Consider the following 21744-nt stretch of genomic DNA (forward strand, 5'->3'; position numbering starts at 1 on the left):
ATTGATTTAATCCACTGCTGGAGAAAACATCCTATGAAAAGTAAAGAGATTAAGCAGCCAATTAATTCTGGCCCTTCCCATTGTTTTCCTGGAACACTTCCTTGTATGGAGCTAAATGTTTGGTGAACAAACATTCTGGAAAAGAGTTTTCTCTCATATATTATTTATATTTGGGACAGCCACTCCACTCTCCAAATGTGGTGGATTTTACTTTCCTTACTCTGTGTGTATGTGTGTGTGTGCGTGTGTGTGTGTATGATTTTACCTCTTAATAGATGGAGCATGATTCAGGCCCATTCCTCTGGTCTGCAAATTGTGACTTCATTGCATTCCTTTTGGAGGCCAGATAACAGGCAGCCCAGTCTGAGTGCCAAGGTTTTTAAAAATAGACATGCCAGGGCCACAGACTCCCCACGCATCCCCTCCTTCAAAAGCACTGTGGAGCATTGACGTGTCCGTATGCACACACTCGTGGACTCCACACCCACTCCAGCTTAGGAAATACTGGGAAGATACCTGGACATGGGTGTTTGCTTTTCAAGCTAGTGAAATATCAACATAAGATATGTTTGTGTTTTCAATTAATTAGTAACTAATGCCTTTTGGTAAGGCACTTTGCCAGAATAATTTTCCTATAGCATCAATGTGCGTGTCTGTGTTTGTTTTCTAAATAAGGGAGCCCATTTGGCTAAAGCACAGTGCCCAAGACTCAAGGAAGTCAGCATGGGTTGCTTCCTGAATGGAACAGTACCTCTTACACACAGCAAAGGGTCTTTTCCATTGGTACACGCTGTCCCCTATTTCTAGCCAACAATCTTCCAGAGGAAAATGTTTATTTCAGGGGAATGGGTGGCAGCCGCTGGCATAATGAGAATATCATCTGCAGGTGATGAGTTGGAAATACCATGTTCATGTTTACAGCACGGCAGGTCAGCGCTAAAGCCAGGTTCCCTGAAGACAAGGACCTATGCTCTTTTCACTCTGGATCTAGAATTGTATTAGCTTTAGAAAAAATTCTAAAAGCCAAATAGCCATCCATTCTTGCCTCCTTTCTGGGTAGAATGTTGAAATCTTCCACTTCTTTTTAGGTTTTTTTGTGTGTGCTTTACTTGTCTTACCCAAAAGTTTATTGGTAAGTGTAAGCTGCAGGAAATGCTACCCGGGTCAGTCGCACAGCCCGTCCTGCACTGCGTCCAGCCCTGTGTCTGCCATCTGCCCAAAGGGACTTATTGTAATAGAGCATAGTAGGTAGCTGTCCCCTGTGGCATTGACCTTGAAATTTAGATGTCTCTCAGACCTCTGGAATTTTTTCTTAGTAACCTATTAGAGACAGGACACCATTAAAGTGATCTAAACCAGTAGTTCTCAATGCTGGCTGCACATTAGAATCCCCAAGGTGGGGAGGGGGCTTTAAAAATGACTGATGCCTGGGTCCCACTCTCAGATTCACATCTCTGTGAACCTAAGGTTCTGGGATCTCTGCTGCGTGTGATGCTTTAGTACTTTTTTTTGTCTTAAAGTCATGTCCCTCCAGTATCTGGTAATGTTGTATTGCTTCTTAATTCTAATAGTCTAGAACTTCATAAATAACAACTGCTTCCTGTTCTAAGCAGATTACATGTCATTTGATCTTCACATCTCTATGAGAAAGGAGGCTTAGAGAGGTCACACAGTTAATATGAATTAAACCTAGACAAGCCATCCGTGTGCTCCTTAGACTGTGTTGTATTATTATTTTTTTTTTTTTTGAGACAGAGTCTCACTCTGTTGCCCAGGCTAGAGTGAGTGCCGTGGCATCAGCTTAGCTCACAGCAACCTCAAACTCCTGAGCTCGAGCGATCCTCCTGTCTCAGCCTCCCGAGTAGCTGGGACTACAGGCATGCACCACCATGCCCGGCTAATTTTTTCTATATATATTTTTAGCTGTCCATATAATTTCTTTCTATTTTTAGTAGAGATGGGGTCTCGCTCTTGCTCAGGCTGGTCTCGAACTCCTGAGCTCAAAGGATCCGCCCACCTCGGCCTCCCAGAGTGCTAGGATTACAGGCGTGAGCCACCGCGCCCGGCCTAGACTGTGTTGTATTATTGCCTTGTCACATGAGTTTCCAGATGACAAGGACAGTTTCTTACTAATCTTTATGTTCGCAAAATCTAGTGCTCTGTTTTACAGTGGGCATTCAGTGTGTTAAGTGAATAACCTGTCCATATGTCCAATTTACATTCTTCTTCCTTCAGTCTAAGCCCCCTTCCTCTGCTTTTCATATCTAAAGAGATGAAAGACTTTATTGGTTAACATTTTTATGATAGCCCTGTGTGATGTTTACATAGTATTATAGACACTATAATATAAGTTATATAAACTATACCGTTAACATTATGTTCATTTTTTGTTTTATTTTTTAACAGTTCTTTTCCTTGATAGAGTACAATCATAGGTCCCTAATTTCTATACTGCTAAACGTTGTTAATATGAAGAGAAATATTAGAACCATAAAATTTTTTCAGACCCTCCCTTTTTTCCCTCCCAAAGAGAAAAAGAAAATTAAAGAAAGAAAAGAATAAACCTAGAATACTTTATTTATTTATACCCCTCCTTGTCCAAAATGGAGTTGAGATAGCTTCCAAAGCAGATAAATATAGCATGCTTGAGATAAAATAAGAAAAATGAAGCAACATGAAAATAAGGGTAGGAAAATAAGATGGGGCCAAGAATTAAATTAGCATGCAGTATGTACACCCTGAAGTTCCTATGCCTGGCTAAAGTGGGGGTCACAGAGCTCTAAGCTTTCTAGAAGAGGGAAAAGGAATAAATTGCAACATCTATGAGCGAAAAATAAACCAGTTGCCTAAGTCCAGCTATTCCTGATGTTGATACCAGGGAGAAATTCGTCCTGTGGGTCCTCACAGAAAATTACTATCAAATGTAATAAACAACCCTCTAAAACCATCCTTCCAGTAAACATTGTGATAGATTTTATGGGGCTGTTTCTTATAATGCACCTCAATAAAGGTTGATGGCTTCTTACCAGAACTTAATGCGATAAGAGGACTTTCACAGAGTACCCGTAAGACAAAGTCCAGGGCCAGCTTTGTGGTGGTCTGGCTTATTCCAAGAATGGATTTTAGAGTTTCGAGGCTAGGAGGATTTTGGGCATCAGGAGAATCTGTGAACCTCCTGAAAATTGGTGTGTGTGTGTGTGTGTGTGTGTGTGTGCTGTAGGTGTACTTTTTTCTAAGGAGCTGATATTAATAGCACTATTAGCCTTCATTAGATTCTCAGAGTGGGTCAAGAAATGGAAGAACTGAGCATTTTAAATGTTGTCCCTCGGTCAAGTTCTATAAAAGTTTTTGAGCAACAGTGAGATCAGGGTTTTGGTCACTGAGAGAAAGAAGTTCTATTAGCCAATTCACTGCAGAGCCACAAGCTTCAGCAATCAGCTAAGCCAAGCATGGGATTGATTTCTTTTTTGAAAATTATGCTTTATAAGGACTTCCACTAAGAGGTTCATTTGGCCAGGTCAAAATCTTCTTCAGAAAGAAACTTGGTGTTCATTTAATACAGAGACAAAATGGACAATAATACAAATTATATATAATTTTTCTAAAATCAACCAAAAATGCAACGTAAAGGAATGTTACATTTAAAAACAGTAGACCACAATTTAAAGATATAATCATTTGATAACTTTGCTTCTAATCCTTTTTTGTTATATTTGAAACTTAATTTAACCTTGATTTTATTTCTAGACCTGTGTAGACTCCTACTTTTACATTCACCCCGAATGTATACTGGCAATAGAGCACTTCTGAAACCAGTGGATGCTTGTGGAACTCTCTACCTTGCTTGGTATTCAAAGGTCTTTTGGCTGCTTATGGTGGATGCTTTTTCCTTTCAAAAGAGTGTAATTTGCCATCTGAGGCTGTTTGGGAACATTAAAGAGCTCCCCTTGTTTGCCCAGTGGTCCTAGTTGGCTAGGAAGGCTTGCCTCTCCTTCTTGTTTCTCTGTATTGCACCTCACCCACAAGTAGAAGCAGGAAGAGAACAGTCACCCATATTAAGAATTGGTATCACTATCTCTTTCCAGTGAAAGGAGTAATTTCCTCTTCAACTAAGAAAAAGGAAGAAAACCGAAAAAGCTTTTCCCTCCAAAAGTAATCGGCAATCACCAGGTTAAGTAATTTTAAAGCAATGGCATTTTCTTCAGCTTCTTTCAGCTATTAGAAACTGCTTTGACAAGAAAGTTTCTCAGAACAATTCCTTTCAAAACTTGCATCTGAGGCATTTTAAAAGATATAATACAAATAGAAAACATCTGTTTTTAAAAGATAGTTTTAAAGTGCTTTTGCCACATTCTCCAAGATAGTTATTAGAATACCCATCCTTGGCTACAGAAGTCCAATTTTTCAAAAAAGTGGTCTTCCTCCAGCCGGTGAAAAAAGAGAGATTTAGGTTGGGCTGAACACAATCAAAAAGTATTAATATTTCTCCAGTATCATGCAATATGTTAATTTTTCAATCTAGATTAAATTCACCTCCTAGCACTATTTTGGAATATAGTTTTAGTGATAGTTAATATAGTTAGTGATTAACATATGAGGGAATTAGGAACTTCTCTCATTTCTATCTTTATTTTTTTAAAAAGGTCATTTTGGAACTACCCTGGCAATGGAACTGATATCCCATGGTCTCTCTTTTTTTAAAATGCACTGTTCTAGACTCTTTACAAATTAAGGTATTTTAGTGGTGAAACACACAGGAGTAAATTAGGAAGACCTTCATCTTAAGACTCCTCCCCCTTGAAATTTCATGTGATATTCATTCATTTGTTTTTTTATCCTTCCATTTACTTATTTAACATATTTATCAAATAGCTACTATGTGCCGGGCAGTGTTGTCAGTGACTGGACAAAAATGATGAACAAAAGAGACAGGATCTCTTTCTTCTGGAGTGTAAAGTCCAGTTGAGAAGATAAACAGTCAATAAATTAATAAAAAATAGCTATAATAACTGTACAACACAAAGAATGAGCCCTAATATAAACTAGACTTTAATTCATAATAATGTGTCAATATTAGTTCCTCAGTTGTAACAAATATACCATACTAATTAGGGGAAACTGATGGGGTGGGGGGGTAAATATGGAACTCTGTGCTTTCTGCTCAATTTTTCTGTAAACTTAAAACTGCTCTAAAAAGTGAAGTCTCTAAATTTAAAATAAAAATTTTTAAATAGCTGTAAAAGATAATCATTCTAAAGGAAATAAACAGAATGCCATTAGAAAGAATAGTGGGGTAACATAATTTGGACTGAGGAGTAAGGAAAGACCTTTGTGAAAAAGTTTTGTTTAGGCTCAGAAGTAGGACATAGCCAGGCAAAGAAGTGAAGGAAAAGCATTCTGAGTGAAGCAAAGTGATACCATTTGCACTGCCTGTGAAAAAATATCATTCTGGATTCTCTGTGGAGGATGGTTTGTGTGGAGTGGGGACTGGAGGTGGGGCAAGAGGACAAACCAGGAGACAAATTAGGAGGCAATTACAACAGAGTGGACCACAGCTTTTGCTTTCTACCCAACAAAGTACTGGAAGAGCAGAGTGACGGTAGGCTATTTCCTTTGCTATTTCCTCAGCGTATGCCAGGTTCTTCATGAGATGGGTGCTAGGAAGAAAGAGACTGTGTCAATGGCAGCAAGATAGGGTTTCCAGGTCTCAGTTCTGAAGATCTTTCTAGTGGCTTGATAAGATTTATAGAATTAAGAACAATTGTGTATATGCACACACGCGTGTGTGTGTTTGAGACTACAGTCAGATGAAAATTTTAAGGGGAAAAAAAGCCTTCAAGTACTAATTATGCAGCTGTAACAACATATTTTCATATAAGTGTATAAGATTTAATTTGCAATAGCTATCTATATTCCTATTACTGGGTTGTTGGAATTTATTTTGGATTTTGTTTCATCTAAGACTATCTGTTGAAAACTTGTTGACAAGTCAACAAAGAGTACCCTTAAGAAAGGTCCATTTTAGCAGAACACTGCTTTAGTACATCAATATTGAACAGTTCATATCACAGTTCCTAGGGACAATGAGCTCCCAAGGAAAAAAATCCCAGTGGGGAGTAAAAGGAAGTGCTTGCCAGGATAGATTTCTATTGATTCTGGAGCTGTTATTAGTAGCATGGAAGCTTGAATAGTTCAAAGTTCTCTTTCTACTTAAAATTAAGCAGTTCTGCATAATCCACTTCATCGTTTGTAGTTTATTTACCTGCCCATGTGAATGTGCACTCAAGATTTCCAAAGCATTAACTATTTTTATGCATTTCCTTTACAGTAGAAAAATTATATATGAGGGTTGTACATAATATATAAGATTTGATAATGTGTTGAAAATCTTTAGCAAACGAGTATGCATTTCATAGCACTTAGCAAATAATGATAGAAAATGGTTACTGTATCTATTTATATTACTATCTGGAATTAGGCTTTTTTGTATTCCTGGAAACGCAAACACTAAGAATTCCCTGTTTGAGTAGACCTGTTGTTTATTTTAGGAAATAGACGTGCATCACCAATGTAATGTAAGTAGTCGAGTTATGAATATGGAATGAAGGGATAAAATAAAGTTTGCCACTCTGATGTCTCCATTAAGAAGCTCTTCTGTGTAAAATACTCCATGGCAAAGTTGCTTCTATTTAAAGTAGTGAGTTTGATCTCGGCTTTGATCTAAACCTTTTGATCTTGAAAGAAGGATGGAGTAGCAATAAAGAGAGGGCAAGACAGATTTTCTTTAAAGAAATGCGATAAAGTTAAAGGGATGGTCAAGATCAGCAAACACAAGTTCAACTCGACTCTCCTCCCGGCCCTCACCAGCAGTGGTTCAACCAGGCGCTGATGCGGATGGAAAGAACCCCTTTTTGAGGGTTGACGGAGAAACTTGGGGTACCGCAGCTTTTATAAACTAAGTGTAAGCATTCCGCCCTAATTGTGAAAACCGACTGACCCTTTTTAAAATTCTACCCAATCGCTTTGGGGGTTCACAATTTGAGGGCTGCGCGTCTACACCAGCCCGGCGAGTGCGGCGTTGGCGGCGCCTGGCCGAGCGCGGCGGCTCCCGCGACGCATCACCGGAGCTCTGGACTCGGTTTTTATGCGCTCCTGCCCTCTCCCCGCGGAGGTCACCTGTCACCGCCCGGAGTCCTGAGGGGTCACTGAAAAACGTCTACTTAATGGCGCCTAATCCATTCCTGGAGAAAACTCCATTAGGAAAGTTACTTTCTCCCCGCAAAAGCCATGGGGACACAGGTTTCTGACCCAAAAGAGCGAATTCAGACTAGCCGCGGGGTGGGGGCACTTCTCCGCAAGCCCCTTTCGCCTGCGGGCGGGCAGCACTTCGGCTCCTCTAGCTGCCAAAAAAGCCGTTTCGTGGGTACCCAGGGGCCCGGGGAGGTGTGGTGGTGGAAAGGTAAGGAGCGCGCGCCCGGGGTCTCTCAGCGCGTGGGAGGGCGCGGGAGCGCGGACGCAGGCAGGACCCCGGGAGAGAAGGAAAGATGTTTGCAAAGAGAACAATAAAATAGCTGGCGCGCGGGGCGGGGGCGGGGGCAGGGGCGACCTGCGGGGAGGGCGGCGCGGCCGCCTATACCTTTAAGGCAGGCCCCGCCCCCGCCCCAGCGCCCGCGCGCCGCCCGCGCCGCCGCCCGAGCCCCGCGCCGCCCGCCGCCCGCTCTGCGCCTTAGGTGTTGCGGGCCCGGGCTCCCGCTGCTCTCGGCCGCGCGGGCAGCGCAGGGCAGGGCGGGCGTGGGGCGCGGGCTCCGGCGCCCCGGCTTCTATTCTCACCTACCGCGGGCGAGGTACAGGGCCGGCGCGCCGAGTTGGTGGGGCGCGGGGGAGGGAGGCCGGGGCTGCTGCCGCGATAAACTTGACTGTGTCCCCTTCCCCCGCAGCCGCTGCAGAGGGAGCGTCAGGCCGGGGCGGAGTGCGGACTCGCGCGGCAAGTGAGCGCCGAGGTGAGTACGGGCGCGCGGTCCCCGCGCTCCCCTTCCTCCCCGGGGCGGCGGGTCGGGCGCCACAGTCCCCCGCCGAGCCCCCGGCACCCGCGGCGCCGACGTGAGACAGCGGCGTGTAAGATGGCCCTTGTTCCGGGCGCCGGCACGCGCGGGCGGCAAACCCGGCCCTTGACCTGAGAGTGCGGCCGGGGCGAAAGGTGACGGCCTCGGCGCGCCGCAGCCTCGGGCGACGCGCACAGCAGACCCCCAAGGGCCCCCTGCGCGGAGACTGCCTGGCGAGCCCCGAAAGGTGCCTGTGGCTTCCCCAGGTGAAGCAGGGAAGACAGTGTCGCGTGGCCGTGCATCGTTTGTCACTCCGGGGGGGCGGCCCTCAGGACCCGCCGTCTTGTTTAAAATGCTGTGTGGTTTTTGAACTTCAGGTCACGAAATGGGTTCGAGTGAACCAGAGATCCCGAAAACGGAAACGAAGGGAGAAGGAAGAGGTGTTTGAAAAGGTAGGGGTCCCCGAAAGAGAGTACTGGGTGAGGGTCTTGATAAATAAATCTCTTCTGCCCCCGAGGACTTGGTCACAACAATAGAGTAGCAATTTTAAAAACAAGTTTTTATTATGATAAACCATAGATTAAATTTTTGCGGGTAGTTTTATAGAAATATTGGTTGATAAGCCTTATGATCGACATACTATATTCTTCTAAGTAAAAATGACCTGGGAAGATTTGTTTCGTGCTCATTAAAAGAGCAGTAGGACTAACCTGGGTTCCATTATTATTTTAGACCAGTAGTGTTTACTATCACAGTGTTAAGGTACCTCTGAAAAATGTAAAGTGTTCTGAATAAATCTCCCACAGTATTAGGTTTGTGTGTTTGGTTGTGGTAGACACAGTAGCACACTCACTCACCTAGACTTTAAATTGGACTTATCTCAAAAATGGAGAGAGATGAAATAAGTGGATTACTTTTAAAACGCTAGAAGGGAGTTTATTTACAGTAAAGCAAATGAGAAATTTGTTTTCCTAAGTTTGGCATTTCAGTATGTTACTTAGCAGAAGTTTGGACTGCCTATTTTGTTCTGGAATTGTATTAAGTTAAAACTTGGTTTGTCATTGTGATAAATATTATGAAATATGGTAAGTAGTCTGTTGTTTTCTAAGTGACTTTTATTGAAAACTCTTAAAAGCGAATGTTTTTACAAATGTTATAGCAGGTATGATTTTTGTTGCTTTTGCTTAATTTCGGTGCTGTTTTTTGATTCTTGATAGCACCAAGGGATTAAAATAGCGGTGGGTTGTTTTTCTGCTGCTAGAATGTATGATGAATCACTCCTGATTCTGAAGCCAAATTCTTGCTGATAGCATTGCTGCCAACTTCTGTGATGTGTTGCCTTAGTATGGGCATTGCAGTGTCGGAGAATGTGTACAAAGCACATCATAATGAAGGTGATACCGAAGTTTCAGAGTGCATTTAAGGATAGCAGAGGGCAGCTTCTAAGAGAGTTGGAAAAAGAACTGGCCTATGAGTATGGTTGTTTGTAGCTAGACATTCAGTGTGTGCGAGAAGTGGTACCTTAGCCCTTCCCTTTTTAAATAGTCATATGTGTCACATAAGTTAAACAGTAATAGAAAAAGTTGTCATTTTGAGCAGACTTGAATTTTCTGACCATACCTCAGCATGTTATGGAAGGTTGTGTTTAACTTCTTGGTTTAGGTATTTTTTAAATGTCTGTGAAATGATGAGTGAGATCATAAAAATATCCAAAGAAGGAAAAGAATTATGGCTTGCTTAGTATTTTTTTTTAAAAAGTATTGTAGCTATTACTTTTTAAACCAAAAATAAGATTACCAGAATGCACAGTGTACCATGCAGAAAAGAAGGGGAAGCCATTATTTGTGGGTTACTAGCTATTGTCACTACCAAAATCTGAACTAGAAGTAACCACATCTGTGACACCCATGATCTGACCGCTGCATCTTCTGAGAAAAGGGGTGTGGGGAGGGAAACTGAGGATTTTACCTTCCAGGAGAATGAAGTTCCTTGATCAACCATTTCCCCTTGACAGAGGCTATTGTATTAGAACTTAGAGGGAGGATGCTTCTCTGCCTCTTTTTCTTGAAAAATACGGGCAGGAGTTTTAAAGAGAACATGAAAATAAAGTAGGTTGGGACTAACATTCAGAACTTCTTTTCAAGAAATGAAGCTCTTATAGCTGACTAGTTTTGAGGGTAGAGGTGGGGAGAGCAAGAAGATGGGAAATTTCAGAGTTGCACCAGAGAATATTAATTATCGGTGTTTCCAGTCTTTTCTCCGGCTCTGCACAGCACTGCCGAGCCCTTTGCCCACTGTTTTGCCTCTGCCACACCCAGGAGAAGGTTCGAAGATCCAAGAGGCAAAGCATGTACTGTTTCCAAGGGCCAGGTGGAAGGGAGTGAGTGCAGTGAGCAACCAAGGACATTATAGCAAGTTCTGAAAGGTATTAGTGCTATCCTGCAGCTGGTAGATGAGGTATGTCCCCCTATCCTGAAATACAGATTGAATTCTTTGATAATGAGCCTTCATTCTGAGGTCATGTGTTAACCTTTTGCTAGGATTTGAACCTGTTATTAGTGGGAACCTATGTCGTTTGCTTATTGTTGAGTGTCCTCAGTTATTTTTTTAAAATGTCTACCACGCCACAGTAGAAGCAAATTATTCAATTTCTCCTTTTTCTGCATCCACTTGTTTCTTTTACATTAAAATAAAACTATGATTATTTTCTGATTTTATTTATTTTATATTACTATAAAATAAGTAAGTGAGTTTTAGTCATTCTGGTAGGTGCACATTTTAAATCTAGCTGTTGCTTCTATTTGCCTACTTTGTGTTCCTTGCTCCCTTTTCATCCCCTGCGTGCTGCCCTCTCCTCCATCCTCCGAGTGTCTGTCTGCAGCTTCAGGCCTCTTAGGATTCAGCGGAGATGAGAGAATTTGGTTAAGTAGTCTGTAGTAACTATGCTAGGGGTCATAATGCTTTTCCTCTGATAGGAGGGTGCAACTTTTACTGCCTTGTGGAAAACAGAGCCTTCTGACCTGCCTGAGAAAGGAAAACAGCTACAGGGCAAAGCCAGACTCTGACAACTCCAGTTGGGCAAGGAACTGGGAGTAAGGAACATCTTAAAGGAGGTGTTTGTTTTCTCCCATGAGGAAAATCTTGAAGGCGCTGAGTGGTAGGCAGAGCCTGATGTAACTTGAAATACTAGTTGAGTTTTTCAGTGATCTCAGAAGGCGAAGCAAAACAAACTCACCCTGTGCTCAGCTGTGGGTTAAAATAACGAATAATGAAATAAAATAAATTGGGTGACTGAGATGTACCACCCAGATAAAGTGATTTAAAACACTCTCCTGGCCTTCCCTGGTCTCTCGTACCATCATTCCCACCTACCAGATAGTTGTCGTATCTTTCTATGCTGTCTTAACAGGTTTTAATTTCTTCTCTCTCTGAAGATGCGTCATTCTCTCTTAGGCATCTTCTGATATCTTCGCTGACGTTGATTTCCATTTTATTTTTGCTTCATATTTTAGCCCTTTTCCCACTGGTGTAAATGAATTCCTTTGTTTTTTTGTTTTCTTCATTTAAGAGGACCAAACTCCCCTCTCTTCTGCTTCTGGTTCTCAGGTATTTTCTCCTTCCATTCTGATACTCTTCTTTTTTTATTTCAAGTTCCTTTTATTTACTTTGAATAATTTTTACAACAGAAAAGCAAGGAGAATATGAACTAACTTCACAATGAACAATGAGGATGAATGGATTAGCAAGTTCTACAAAGGGCAAGTTAAACAATTGCATTTGCAAAAGTGAATTATATGTGTATATTTAAAAGTAATAGATTTGACTAAATGGCTATCAGTTTTGGTAGAAGAACAGATTTTTCTGTTTTTGCTTTTAACTGATTTAAAGATAAATACAAATTATGCATCACAATCAGATTAAGGGATAATGTTTTTTATAAGTATAGACTTATAAAATATAAAGTTTTAATTTTATCAGTATTCTAAGAGTTAGAATATATAATCAAATATTATTTTATAAGCTAGTATATTTAAGGAAAACATATGAATAGGGTATGATTCTTTTAGAGGAAGAAAATTCCAATTTTCAGGTTCAAAAAAAGCACCCTTCCTGGTTTATGCATGTCTAACCTCAAACTCCTGGGCTCAAGCAATCCTCTTACCTCAGCCTCCTGAGTAGCTGGGACTACAGGCACCCACCACCGCTCCTGGCTAATTTTTCTATCTTTAATAAAGATGGAGTCTTGCTTGCTCAGGCTGGTCTCGAACTCCTGAGCTCAAGTGATCCTCCCGCCATGGCCCCCCAGTGCTAGGATTACAGGCATGAGCCACAGCGGCTGGCCTCTAAGGTTGGCTATTATTAACAAGCGATCCTTTATGTGCCTTAGTGTGTTTCCAAGCCAGTGGTCTTGGCCAGCATGAGATCGTCTGGCCTCTGTTAGGATTAGTCCTAACGAATACTAGGTGCAAATGGTTTCCAACAACAGCACCCTTTAAGGTTACCTTAATTATTCGTTTCTGCCAGAACCTGAAAAACAATACTCTTAAGCTACTCATTACTCAAATTGTTTAAAATGTGGTGAACTTTTCCTTTAAATATCCAGAGTGAAGCATGAAAATCTGGAAGGATGGCTGTGAAAAGTGTGGACTTCATAGTATTTTAGTGGCCATTTTAATTGGGACCAAATGATAAATTCTGTTTTCTGAGTCTTTAAGAGAAAAGAAACCAAAAAACTATATTCTTTGTGATAATATCCTTCCTAAATTCTGGCACATTTTCACTCTATTTTGATTTCTTTTGTTTCCTTCTACACACTTGACTCTGAACCACAATCAATGATAATCTTAGTTTCAATAATTCTCAGACTTTAAAAATTGTATATGTGAAATCCAACTTGGTTTATGCATTTTGCAACATTTATTGTTCCTTTTAAAATTTTATATATTGTAAGAGAATACTTTTAGTTCTAATACTGAAATATTCAAAATGATAAAGGTAAGTACAAATTTTAAACTGTTTAACAAAGTGCTTTACTGCTGTTTGTCTTGTGACAAAGGTCTATTTTATATTCTGTTTATGATTTCTGGAAACCAATATTAACACTAATAAAAATTATTTGGCTCTTTCTTAGACCCATAACAGCAGATGGTGATTGTGTTAGGCTTGACTCCAGAGCTGTCATCACACAGCTTAGCAAAATGGCACAGGGTGAACCTAGGGAGTGCTGAACCCAGGGTCCCTTCACTTGGTAGGAACTACCCTGCATTCAGCAAAATGGTAGGCTTAGGCAGGCACTCTTACGCAACTGAGGCAGCATTGGAGTTGAGTGGTTTCCCAGGCGTTGGTGCCCTTGCCGCTTTTTGAGAGTGCTGTTGCCCTGTGAGAATTCATAACTAGTCTACATTTATATAGCTGCATCTCTTACAATAGCTTCATTGATACTTGATTTCCATAGAAAAGCTTTATGGATTCTAATGAGTCACAGCTCTTGAGGCACCAGCCCGCCCTCCTTCCCTGCCTTCCTCCCTCCCTCCCTATCTGTGAGTGGCTTTGTGTACTGTGTTGTACTGATTGTGCCTTTGGATGACAACTTACTTGAGTGATGGGGGGAGGCAGAGTAATTTATTAAAAGTAATTACAAAGAAACCAAACAAAAGGAGTAATTACAGTGCTGCTAATATGCAATTCGTTATTTTATTGCTGAAATATTTGGAACTTGTTTGAGATTCTTGGTCTTATTTGTCAGTTTCTCTTTTTCCCTTGTAAATCTCTAACAAATACATAATTTATTAAATTCTCTGTATCCAGGTCTCAAGTTAGGTTTCATAAGATCTTGGCTTTTTTTGCTATTTGTTTTGTTTTTTTTTTAAAAGCTGGACCAAGGAAGAATTCCTGATAAAATGTATTTTTGATGTCTTCAGGAAGGAAGTCTGATCTGTATAATTTTATACCATTAAATTTTCAACTGTTCTGTAGATTTATTTTTTTTAAGAATCTGTAGTTCTAAAAAAATGTTTTGGAAATTCTAAGTGTTCTTAAATTCCTCCCCATTTTTAACTGGCATAACAGCGAAAGTTAAAGTATAGTCATCCACTTACCTTCACACACTTACTCACATATTTAAAAAGAATCTTTGAATGGAACTATAAATATAAGAATAGCTAACACTTGTCATATGTCAAGCACTGTTCTAAGAGCCTGACTTGTAGCAGCTCATGTAAATATACCATTACAGTAGTGTCACAACCAGCAATGTGACATTAAGATGTAGACTGCATCAAACACTTTGATGAGGTATAAACAAGTCAAATTGCTATAGAAAAGAATGCTTTGGGCAAGATTTTAAAATTCTTTTTATTGCAGGTTATTGATAGTCTTAGACTACCAGCATAAAAAGCACATATTTCTAAATTAGGAAAATCCCAGCTAGTATGTATTTTGAAAACAATTGAAAGTGTGCAGATAATTCCACTACTGTTGATTTTAGCAGGTTTGATGCCAGCAGCCATCAACTCTTGTATGCTATAAAAGATGAAAGCCATTTTTGTATAAAACATAAGAGTTCGGCTGGAAAAGAGAAGGCAGGCAGAGAAAAATTTTGTGGCTTTTTAGTTACTTTTATAGGAAGCATTGGTTTCATTCCTGTGACAGAATGCTTTACTTGGCAGTCATTCTTATCTTAGGCATTTTAATGAGCTGTTGTTTTGTGCCTGGGTCTCATATGGCACTAAGATGTATTTTTTTAGTAGCACCTACTGGGCTAGGACCTGCCATTGTTTTCCGTTGTTAATCTTTTATTGTAGGAGGCTGACACTAGCATGTATCTTTAAGTGCAGCCAACATGTATCTCATTTGTATTTCTGGGACTGCGCGCACAGGAAGAGTGATACTCAAGCTTTTAATCCCCAGCTGGGAAAAGGAGCTGGTCACATGCAACCTCAGTATTTGTTGAATGAATTAAATGAACGAATTCCTCAAAAGGCATTTATTTTATGAATTCATACCTGGCTATTATATTTAAAAAATTTTTTGCTATTCAAATTTTTATTACTTTGTTTTTTAATAATAGAGGTTTACATTAAAGACTGTTTGGTGGTGGTTCTCTGGTTTTATTGTGGGCAATCTCTTTCATTTCTTCTATAAAGAGAGCTCAGAGCCAGGAAAACCTGACACTGGCCCCAACTCTGCCACCTAATCATGTGACCCTTGAGTTTATCATGTGACTTTTGAATTTCTTTGAAAATCCTTTTATTTAATAGGGCAGTTAAACCCATATATTAATTGATATAATCAATACATTTGGCCTTAATTTTTTTTATATAGTTTTGTGATACATTTTTTTCTTTTGTCCTTTGGTGTTTAGGAACGCTTCTATTTTTGCTGTAGTGGTTGCCTTTACGTAGTAAAACTGTTTTGGGGCTCTTGTACGTTGATTTCCTGCTGTTAGCAATAGAGAAATGAGATATTTACCTTTTCTTTCTTGTCTCCTCTCTATCTTCCATTATGTGACTTGAAATATTTTTTTTTTACTTCCAAATAGATGCCTATAAGGCAGTTGATGGTATTTTCGTATAATCTTGCCATTCCCTGCTGCTTGATAATTGTACTCTATGTACTATGTCAGAGCATGTAGACATTACACACTATACCGTATGCTTTATAAAATCACTTGGTTTTAATTCTTCAGGTTATATTTAATGTTCATCATCTGCTCATAAATTGAAGTCTCCAGCCATTTTTGAAGCTAGTTCTCTAGCAGAGTTCTCAGGAAGAGCTTGGGGCAACTGTATTCCCTGAGTTTTGGCGCTTTTTAAGTTTGTGTTCTTTATACATGAAGGTCAGTTCAGCTAGATTTAAAATCATTAGCTCATATTTTCTTTAAGTATCTGAAATATGTTATTCCATTGTCTTCCTGCATGAAGTCTGATGCTATCTCATTTCTTTCCCCTGGAGTGACCTGGTCTTTTTCCTAGACACTCAGATTTTTTTAAATAAATGCCAATGATTTTACTCTTAATGTTTTGCCTTGTGGGTTATTTTTCCCAGTTGTCACTTGGCTTTTGAGCTTTATTTTCCTCATCTGTAAAATGAGAATAACTTTTTTGCCTGCTCACAGAGTAGGTTTGAAACCAAAGAAGATATTGACATAAAGTGCTTTAAATTTATTATTTACTATCTTTTTATTCGTTAAAGTCCCTTGTTAGGAACTTTGAAATTTTGAGTGCTTCGTTTTGTGGACATACGGACTTGTGTTGACTTTATGTCTGTGAGAAGTAGACAATGGATACTCAGTGGAGTCTTCTATGTCCTGGCAATAAACAAACTTGTCTGCATTCCATATGGTAAGCAGGCTCTTTGCACCCACTCATGGAGGACTACTGGATTAAAAGCAGTAGTGCTTTTTGAAGTATCTCATCTAGAAAACTCCTTCTCCATTTTATTGTTCTTATTCTTACCCGTCATGTTAATTTCCCACTCAAAACTCTGGGTTTACATGATCTCAGTTTATATGTGCATAGAGCAATATGCAGAAAAAAATTAAAGCATTCTATTTTTCAGATCATGAGGATTGCTGAAAACCCAAGTCAGCCTAATCAGCCAGCACATTTTATTGAATTCATTGTATGCAAGGCCCTGTATAAGAGGCTGCTGGAAAAAAAAAAGAAACACAAGAGATGTCATTTCTGGTCATGGAGAAATAAAACATACAACATATCAAAGATCACTTACAAAGCAGCCTGTGATAAATAAATCCAAACCAGCATAGCACAAACTAAGGACACGAGTATATGATGCCCTTTACCCGAGGCTACCCTGGACTAATGTTTCCATGCCTGGTCTTTGTTTTGATAAAGAAACCCTTTACACATGGAGGCTGGAAGTGATGGTGGGAAATTGGGTGATTGAATTAACTGAATCCATTTTAATGCTTTTACCTGATTGTAAGCACAGGTAGGGATTTGATTAACGTGAATTGTAAATAGTGTTAGTGTCTTTTTTTGAATATGATTTTTAAAATAAATTCATCCATGTTTTGCAAGTGAGGCCAGAACCCATCATAGAAGTTCTGCTGACAACTGTGAATCAGGGTGATCTGGAAATCCAAGGCCAGAAATGTAATACTGTGTATAACACGTTCCTTATCAAATTCTGTATTTATGTAAACAATTTATTTACTAACCTCATTTCATATCCACAACATACAAAATCCTGAATAAGGAGTAGAGTGTACAGAGATGAATATTAATAGAATACAGTCCTCAAAGGGTTTACAGTTATATGTAAAAAACTTTATAGAGTCAAAACCAGAATTGAATCAGACCTATATCAGGTGCAAGAAAAGTATAGTAGGTATCCAGAACATTTTGGATCTCTATAAGGGAAGGAGTCATATCACTCTGGGCTGTTTTTATTACCTGTAAGCCCTCGTTCAGGCTGATAAGTAGAATATAAATATTTGTTCCATTTCATTCAACTTTTATTATCTTGTATAATTGAGAATACCATAACTTCTGTTTTTAAAATTCAGATCTTCCTCATAAGCAACTACTCAAAATATGAAATTAGTATTTATATTTGGCTCATTAGTGTGAAATCAAAGTGCTACCACAAGTTTAGGCTACCTCTGTAACTGGGGACATAAGGATTTTTAGTCTGTTTCACTCTCACTTTATTTCCTTTTATTTGCATTGAGAAGTTTTTTTTTTTTCCTTCCCTTTAAACATGTGGTTTCAACGCAAAATGAGACATCAAAATGTTTTAGAATTAGGGATGCTAATTTTAAGTTCCAGAGTTTTTCAGAGTTTCCCTCTCTTGTGACTTTCGAATGTTGTATTCTGTCATTCAAAATACATCCCACATTCAGCACCACAGATTTAGCATGACCTCTTTTTTTAAAATGGTATTTAAAAAATAGTTATACACTCTTTTTATCTTTCTGATGATGCTAGCAGATAGACTTGCCAAGTGGGCCACATAAATATATTGTATCCAAGTTATTTAACATTTTATGTATCTTAATATAAGTCAAGAAACACTGTCTTTTCAGAGCCTGTGTTCTGAACCATACGTGTGTGAAGATTTGGATTTTTATATATGTGAAAGCAGGGAAACAAACTGATTTTCAATAATGAATACTAAGGAAAGCATGTGAAGTGGGAAAAAATGGTCTTAGTGTATGTTTTTACTTTTCTGGCATTTTCATAGATAAGGCAACGATCATTTTATGTGGCCTCATTGGTTACTGAGAGTCATTTAATTTTCTGTGACAATTTTCTGCCATTACTTTGGCATCCAAGAGAAAGATAGGAAGGGCATGAGATGTTAAACAGGAATGGCAGGAAGAATCCGGGAGAGAAGCAGAATGTGCCTCTTGATTCTGTTTATATACAGTTAGGTTTCTGGTTTTTTTCTCTTTAACTATCATATATACACAAACTCTGGTTTTTAATGTTGAAGATGTATAGTCATGTGTCACTTAACAACAGGGATATGTCCTGAGAAATGTGTTGGTAGGTGGTTCTGTCATGCGAACATACAGTATACTTACACAGACCTGGGCAGCATAGCCCACTGCACACCCCAGGCTGTATGGCATAGCCTCGTGCTCCTCGGCTGTGAACATGTACAGCATGTGACTGTTGAATACTGTAGGCAGTTGTAACACAGTGCTACATACCTAAACATAGAGAATGTACAGTAAAAAATAGAGTATTATTATGTCATGGGACCACTGTCATATCTGCAGTCCATCATATATCTGCGGTCCATCATTGACTGAAACATCATACAGTTCATGACTGTACTTCAGCATTTATCCCTGCTGATAAAGGCAAACAATGCTGAGTGCCCCCACAGACAATAGAAGATGATGATTCTTCAGCTCTTAATGACTTTATTGAGCTATATGCCATATATACTTTATGTGCCATAAAGTTTACCCATACACAGTTTGTTGAGTTTTTAAAAATTTGTACAGTTGTGCTGCTGCCACCACAATCCAGCTTGAAAACATTTTCAATACCCAGAAAGTTCCCCTGGTGTCTATTCGCAGTCTGTCCCCATTCCTCCTCCCAGACCCAGGCAGCTGCTGATCTGCTTTCTGCTTTATGGTTTGCCTTTTCTAGAAATTGTGTATAAATTGAATCGTACTCTATTTAGTCTTTCAGATCTGGTTCTTACATTTATTGTAGTGTTTTGGGATTCAGTAGTGTTGCATATATAAGTAGTTCGTTCCTTTTTATTTTAAAGTAATGTTCCATTGTATGGATAATACCACATTTTAGTTTATCCATTTACTGGTTGTTAGATGTTTGATTTTTTTTTTTTTTTTTTTTTTTGCAGTTTTTGGTCATTACGAATAACGCGTCAGTTCATAATGAACATTGGTGTAACTGTCTTTGTGTAGACATATTTTTCATTTGGATGGATACCTAGGACTTGAATAGCTTGGCCTTATGGCAGGTGTATGTTTAACTTTTTAAGAAACTGCTAAACAGTTTTCCAAAGTAGCCACAGATTTAACATTTCCACGAGCAGTGTTTAAGATTTCTAGTTTCTCTACCTCCTCATCAGCACTTGGTATTATGAGACTTATTTATTTTAGCCATTCTGGTGGATGTTGAACCATGCTTTTTTTTATACTTAATGCTTTTATTTCTTGAGAGGATATGTAAGTATCTAGATACCCTAATTATGCTTTTGTCTTCCATTTCACAGATCAGAGGCATTGGCCCAGGAAGTGGGAAATCTAAACATCTCACTCAGGATTCCCAAATGAGTCAGTGAACCTACAACCCTCATGCGTCAGTTGGAGTTGTAGCAACTGCTTTTGTTCTAACTCTCAAGTCCTGTGACTCAGAGTCTTCTGTGTCCTTGTAGCATCATTAGGTGTGGCTTTCTTTTTATTTTTAATATGATCTGTTCTTACCCTCTCTGGAATTATGTCTGATAAAGTGCAGTTTGTTTTCTGCAGAAGTTGCTAGCATCTTGGAGAGGCTTTCCTCTCTCTGCCCTTTAGCCGCAGTGTGCAGGCCTTGGGTGGTCAGGCCTGGCTTCCGAGGCTGGCCCCACAATGACTGTGCAACCACGTGTCATCCTGTAAAGGGGGTAGAAATGTGCCTTGTCAGAGCCTTGTGGGAGTTAGTGAGGTGACTTCTCTAAGACAGCTGGCATTCTCCAAATATTTAATGCATTTTAGAGCAACTCTTCAAAAAAGGTTGTTAAGGGCTGATTACCTGATGGTATATGGGTAGTAATGCCATTCATGTTTTTTTCCTCCTCCATGACAGTGAGACAAGAAAACATTCCTAAAATTATTTATAGACTTAAATAAAATTAAGCTTAGTTTCTTCCTGTAACTGTTCTTTGGCCAGCAGCAAATATAGCAATAGTACTTTTATGAGTTTATATGTTTGTCCCTGTCTTTTGGGTTTATTCAAGAAAACTGATTCTATTTCTCAGAGCAACTGTATTTCATTTGCATCGCTCTTCAGTTGGTCCATTATAGTAAAATAAATTGTTATTGTTCCTCTTCCAAACTGGAAGCTCCCAAAATGTTTTTTTGGGTGTTGATAAGATTTGTATTCTAGCAGGGCTCCATTTTAGATCAGTCTGTAATCATTTCTTATGCACAATAAGTCATTGATTTTGTTTCCTTTGCCCAATTTTGATTTGAAGTTCCTTTGAAGGCTGTTTGAGCTTATAGTATACCCAGCTAATGAAAGATATTTAATATTGGGCCCATCTCCTCCTGCGTCATCACTTTGCAGTTTCCTATCTGAAGAAAGGTGCCAGCTACCTGTTACTTTTTGCTAAACAGAATTACAATACTGTATTTTATTTTGCAACAAAAAGTGAACTGTAGTTGTCTGTAAAATGATTATTTTCTCTGAAATAATTATTGGTCATGTTAAGTTTCTTTTTTTTTTTTTTTTGAGACAGAGTCTCACTCTGTTGCCCGGGCTAGAGTGAGTGCCGTGGCGTCAGCCTAGCTCACAGCAACCTCAAACTCCTGGGCTCAAGTGATCCTCCTGCCTCAGCCTCCCAAGTAGCTGGGACTACAGGCATGCACCACCATGCCCGGCTAATTTTTTGTATATATATATTTTAGTTGGCCAGATAATTTCTTTCTATTTTTAGTAGAGACGGGGTCTCACTCTTGCTCAGGCTGGTCTCGAACTCCTGACCTCGAGCGATCCACCGGCCTCGGCCTCCCAGAGTGCTAGGATTACAGGCGTGAGCCACCGCGCCCGGCCTAGTCATGTTAAGTTTCTAAATGTTAAAGAAAACATAGTGTTTTGGACCTGTGGAAATCTCATCTTGGTACCATAGTGCTACACAAAACATCAGGAAGAATTAAGAAGAACTGAGGCAACTTCAGAAAATAAAATCACCACTAGCAAGAAGTTGTCTAAAATAATAGGGAAAATTATAAATCAAGCAACTAGAGGAGTGTGCCAGTAAATCTAATGTTATGAAACCTACTTAAAGTCCAGCACTTGAGGCCCTAAATACATGTGAGTGTTGGGCCTTAAAAGAGAAAAGCCATGAGCCAGGTGCAATGGCTTGTGCTTGTAGTCCCAGCAACTTGAGAGGCTGAGGCTGGAGGATCACTTGAAGCCAGGAGTTCAAGACCAGCCTGGCAACGTAATGAGACCCCATCTCCAAAAAAAAAAAAAATGTTTTAAAATCCGCGGGGCAT

The 21744-nt window shown here is 39.6% G+C and overlaps 1 protein-coding gene across 5 annotated transcripts in view; it reads left to right on the forward strand.

The window, feature by feature from the left end:
• The window catches only part of AOPEP (aminopeptidase O (putative)), a 306549-nt gene that overhangs the window by 212616 nt on the left and 72189 nt on the right, over positions 1-21744 (forward strand). For all 5 annotated transcript variants that reach the window (XM_069476298.1, XM_069476299.1, XM_069476301.1 and 2 more), the window contains 2 exons: positions 7938-8000; positions 8420-8494. In XM_069476298.1, the coding sequence (XP_069332399.1) occupies positions 7938-8000; positions 8420-8494 (138 nt within the window). The remainder of the gene's footprint in view (positions 1-7937; positions 8001-8419; positions 8495-21744) is intronic.

Source organism: Eulemur rufifrons, chromosome 7 (genome assembly GCF_041146395.1).
Source record: "Eulemur rufifrons isolate Redbay chromosome 7, OSU_ERuf_1, whole genome shotgun sequence".
Taxonomy (NCBI): domain Eukaryota; kingdom Metazoa; phylum Chordata; class Mammalia; order Primates; family Lemuridae; genus Eulemur; species Eulemur rufifrons.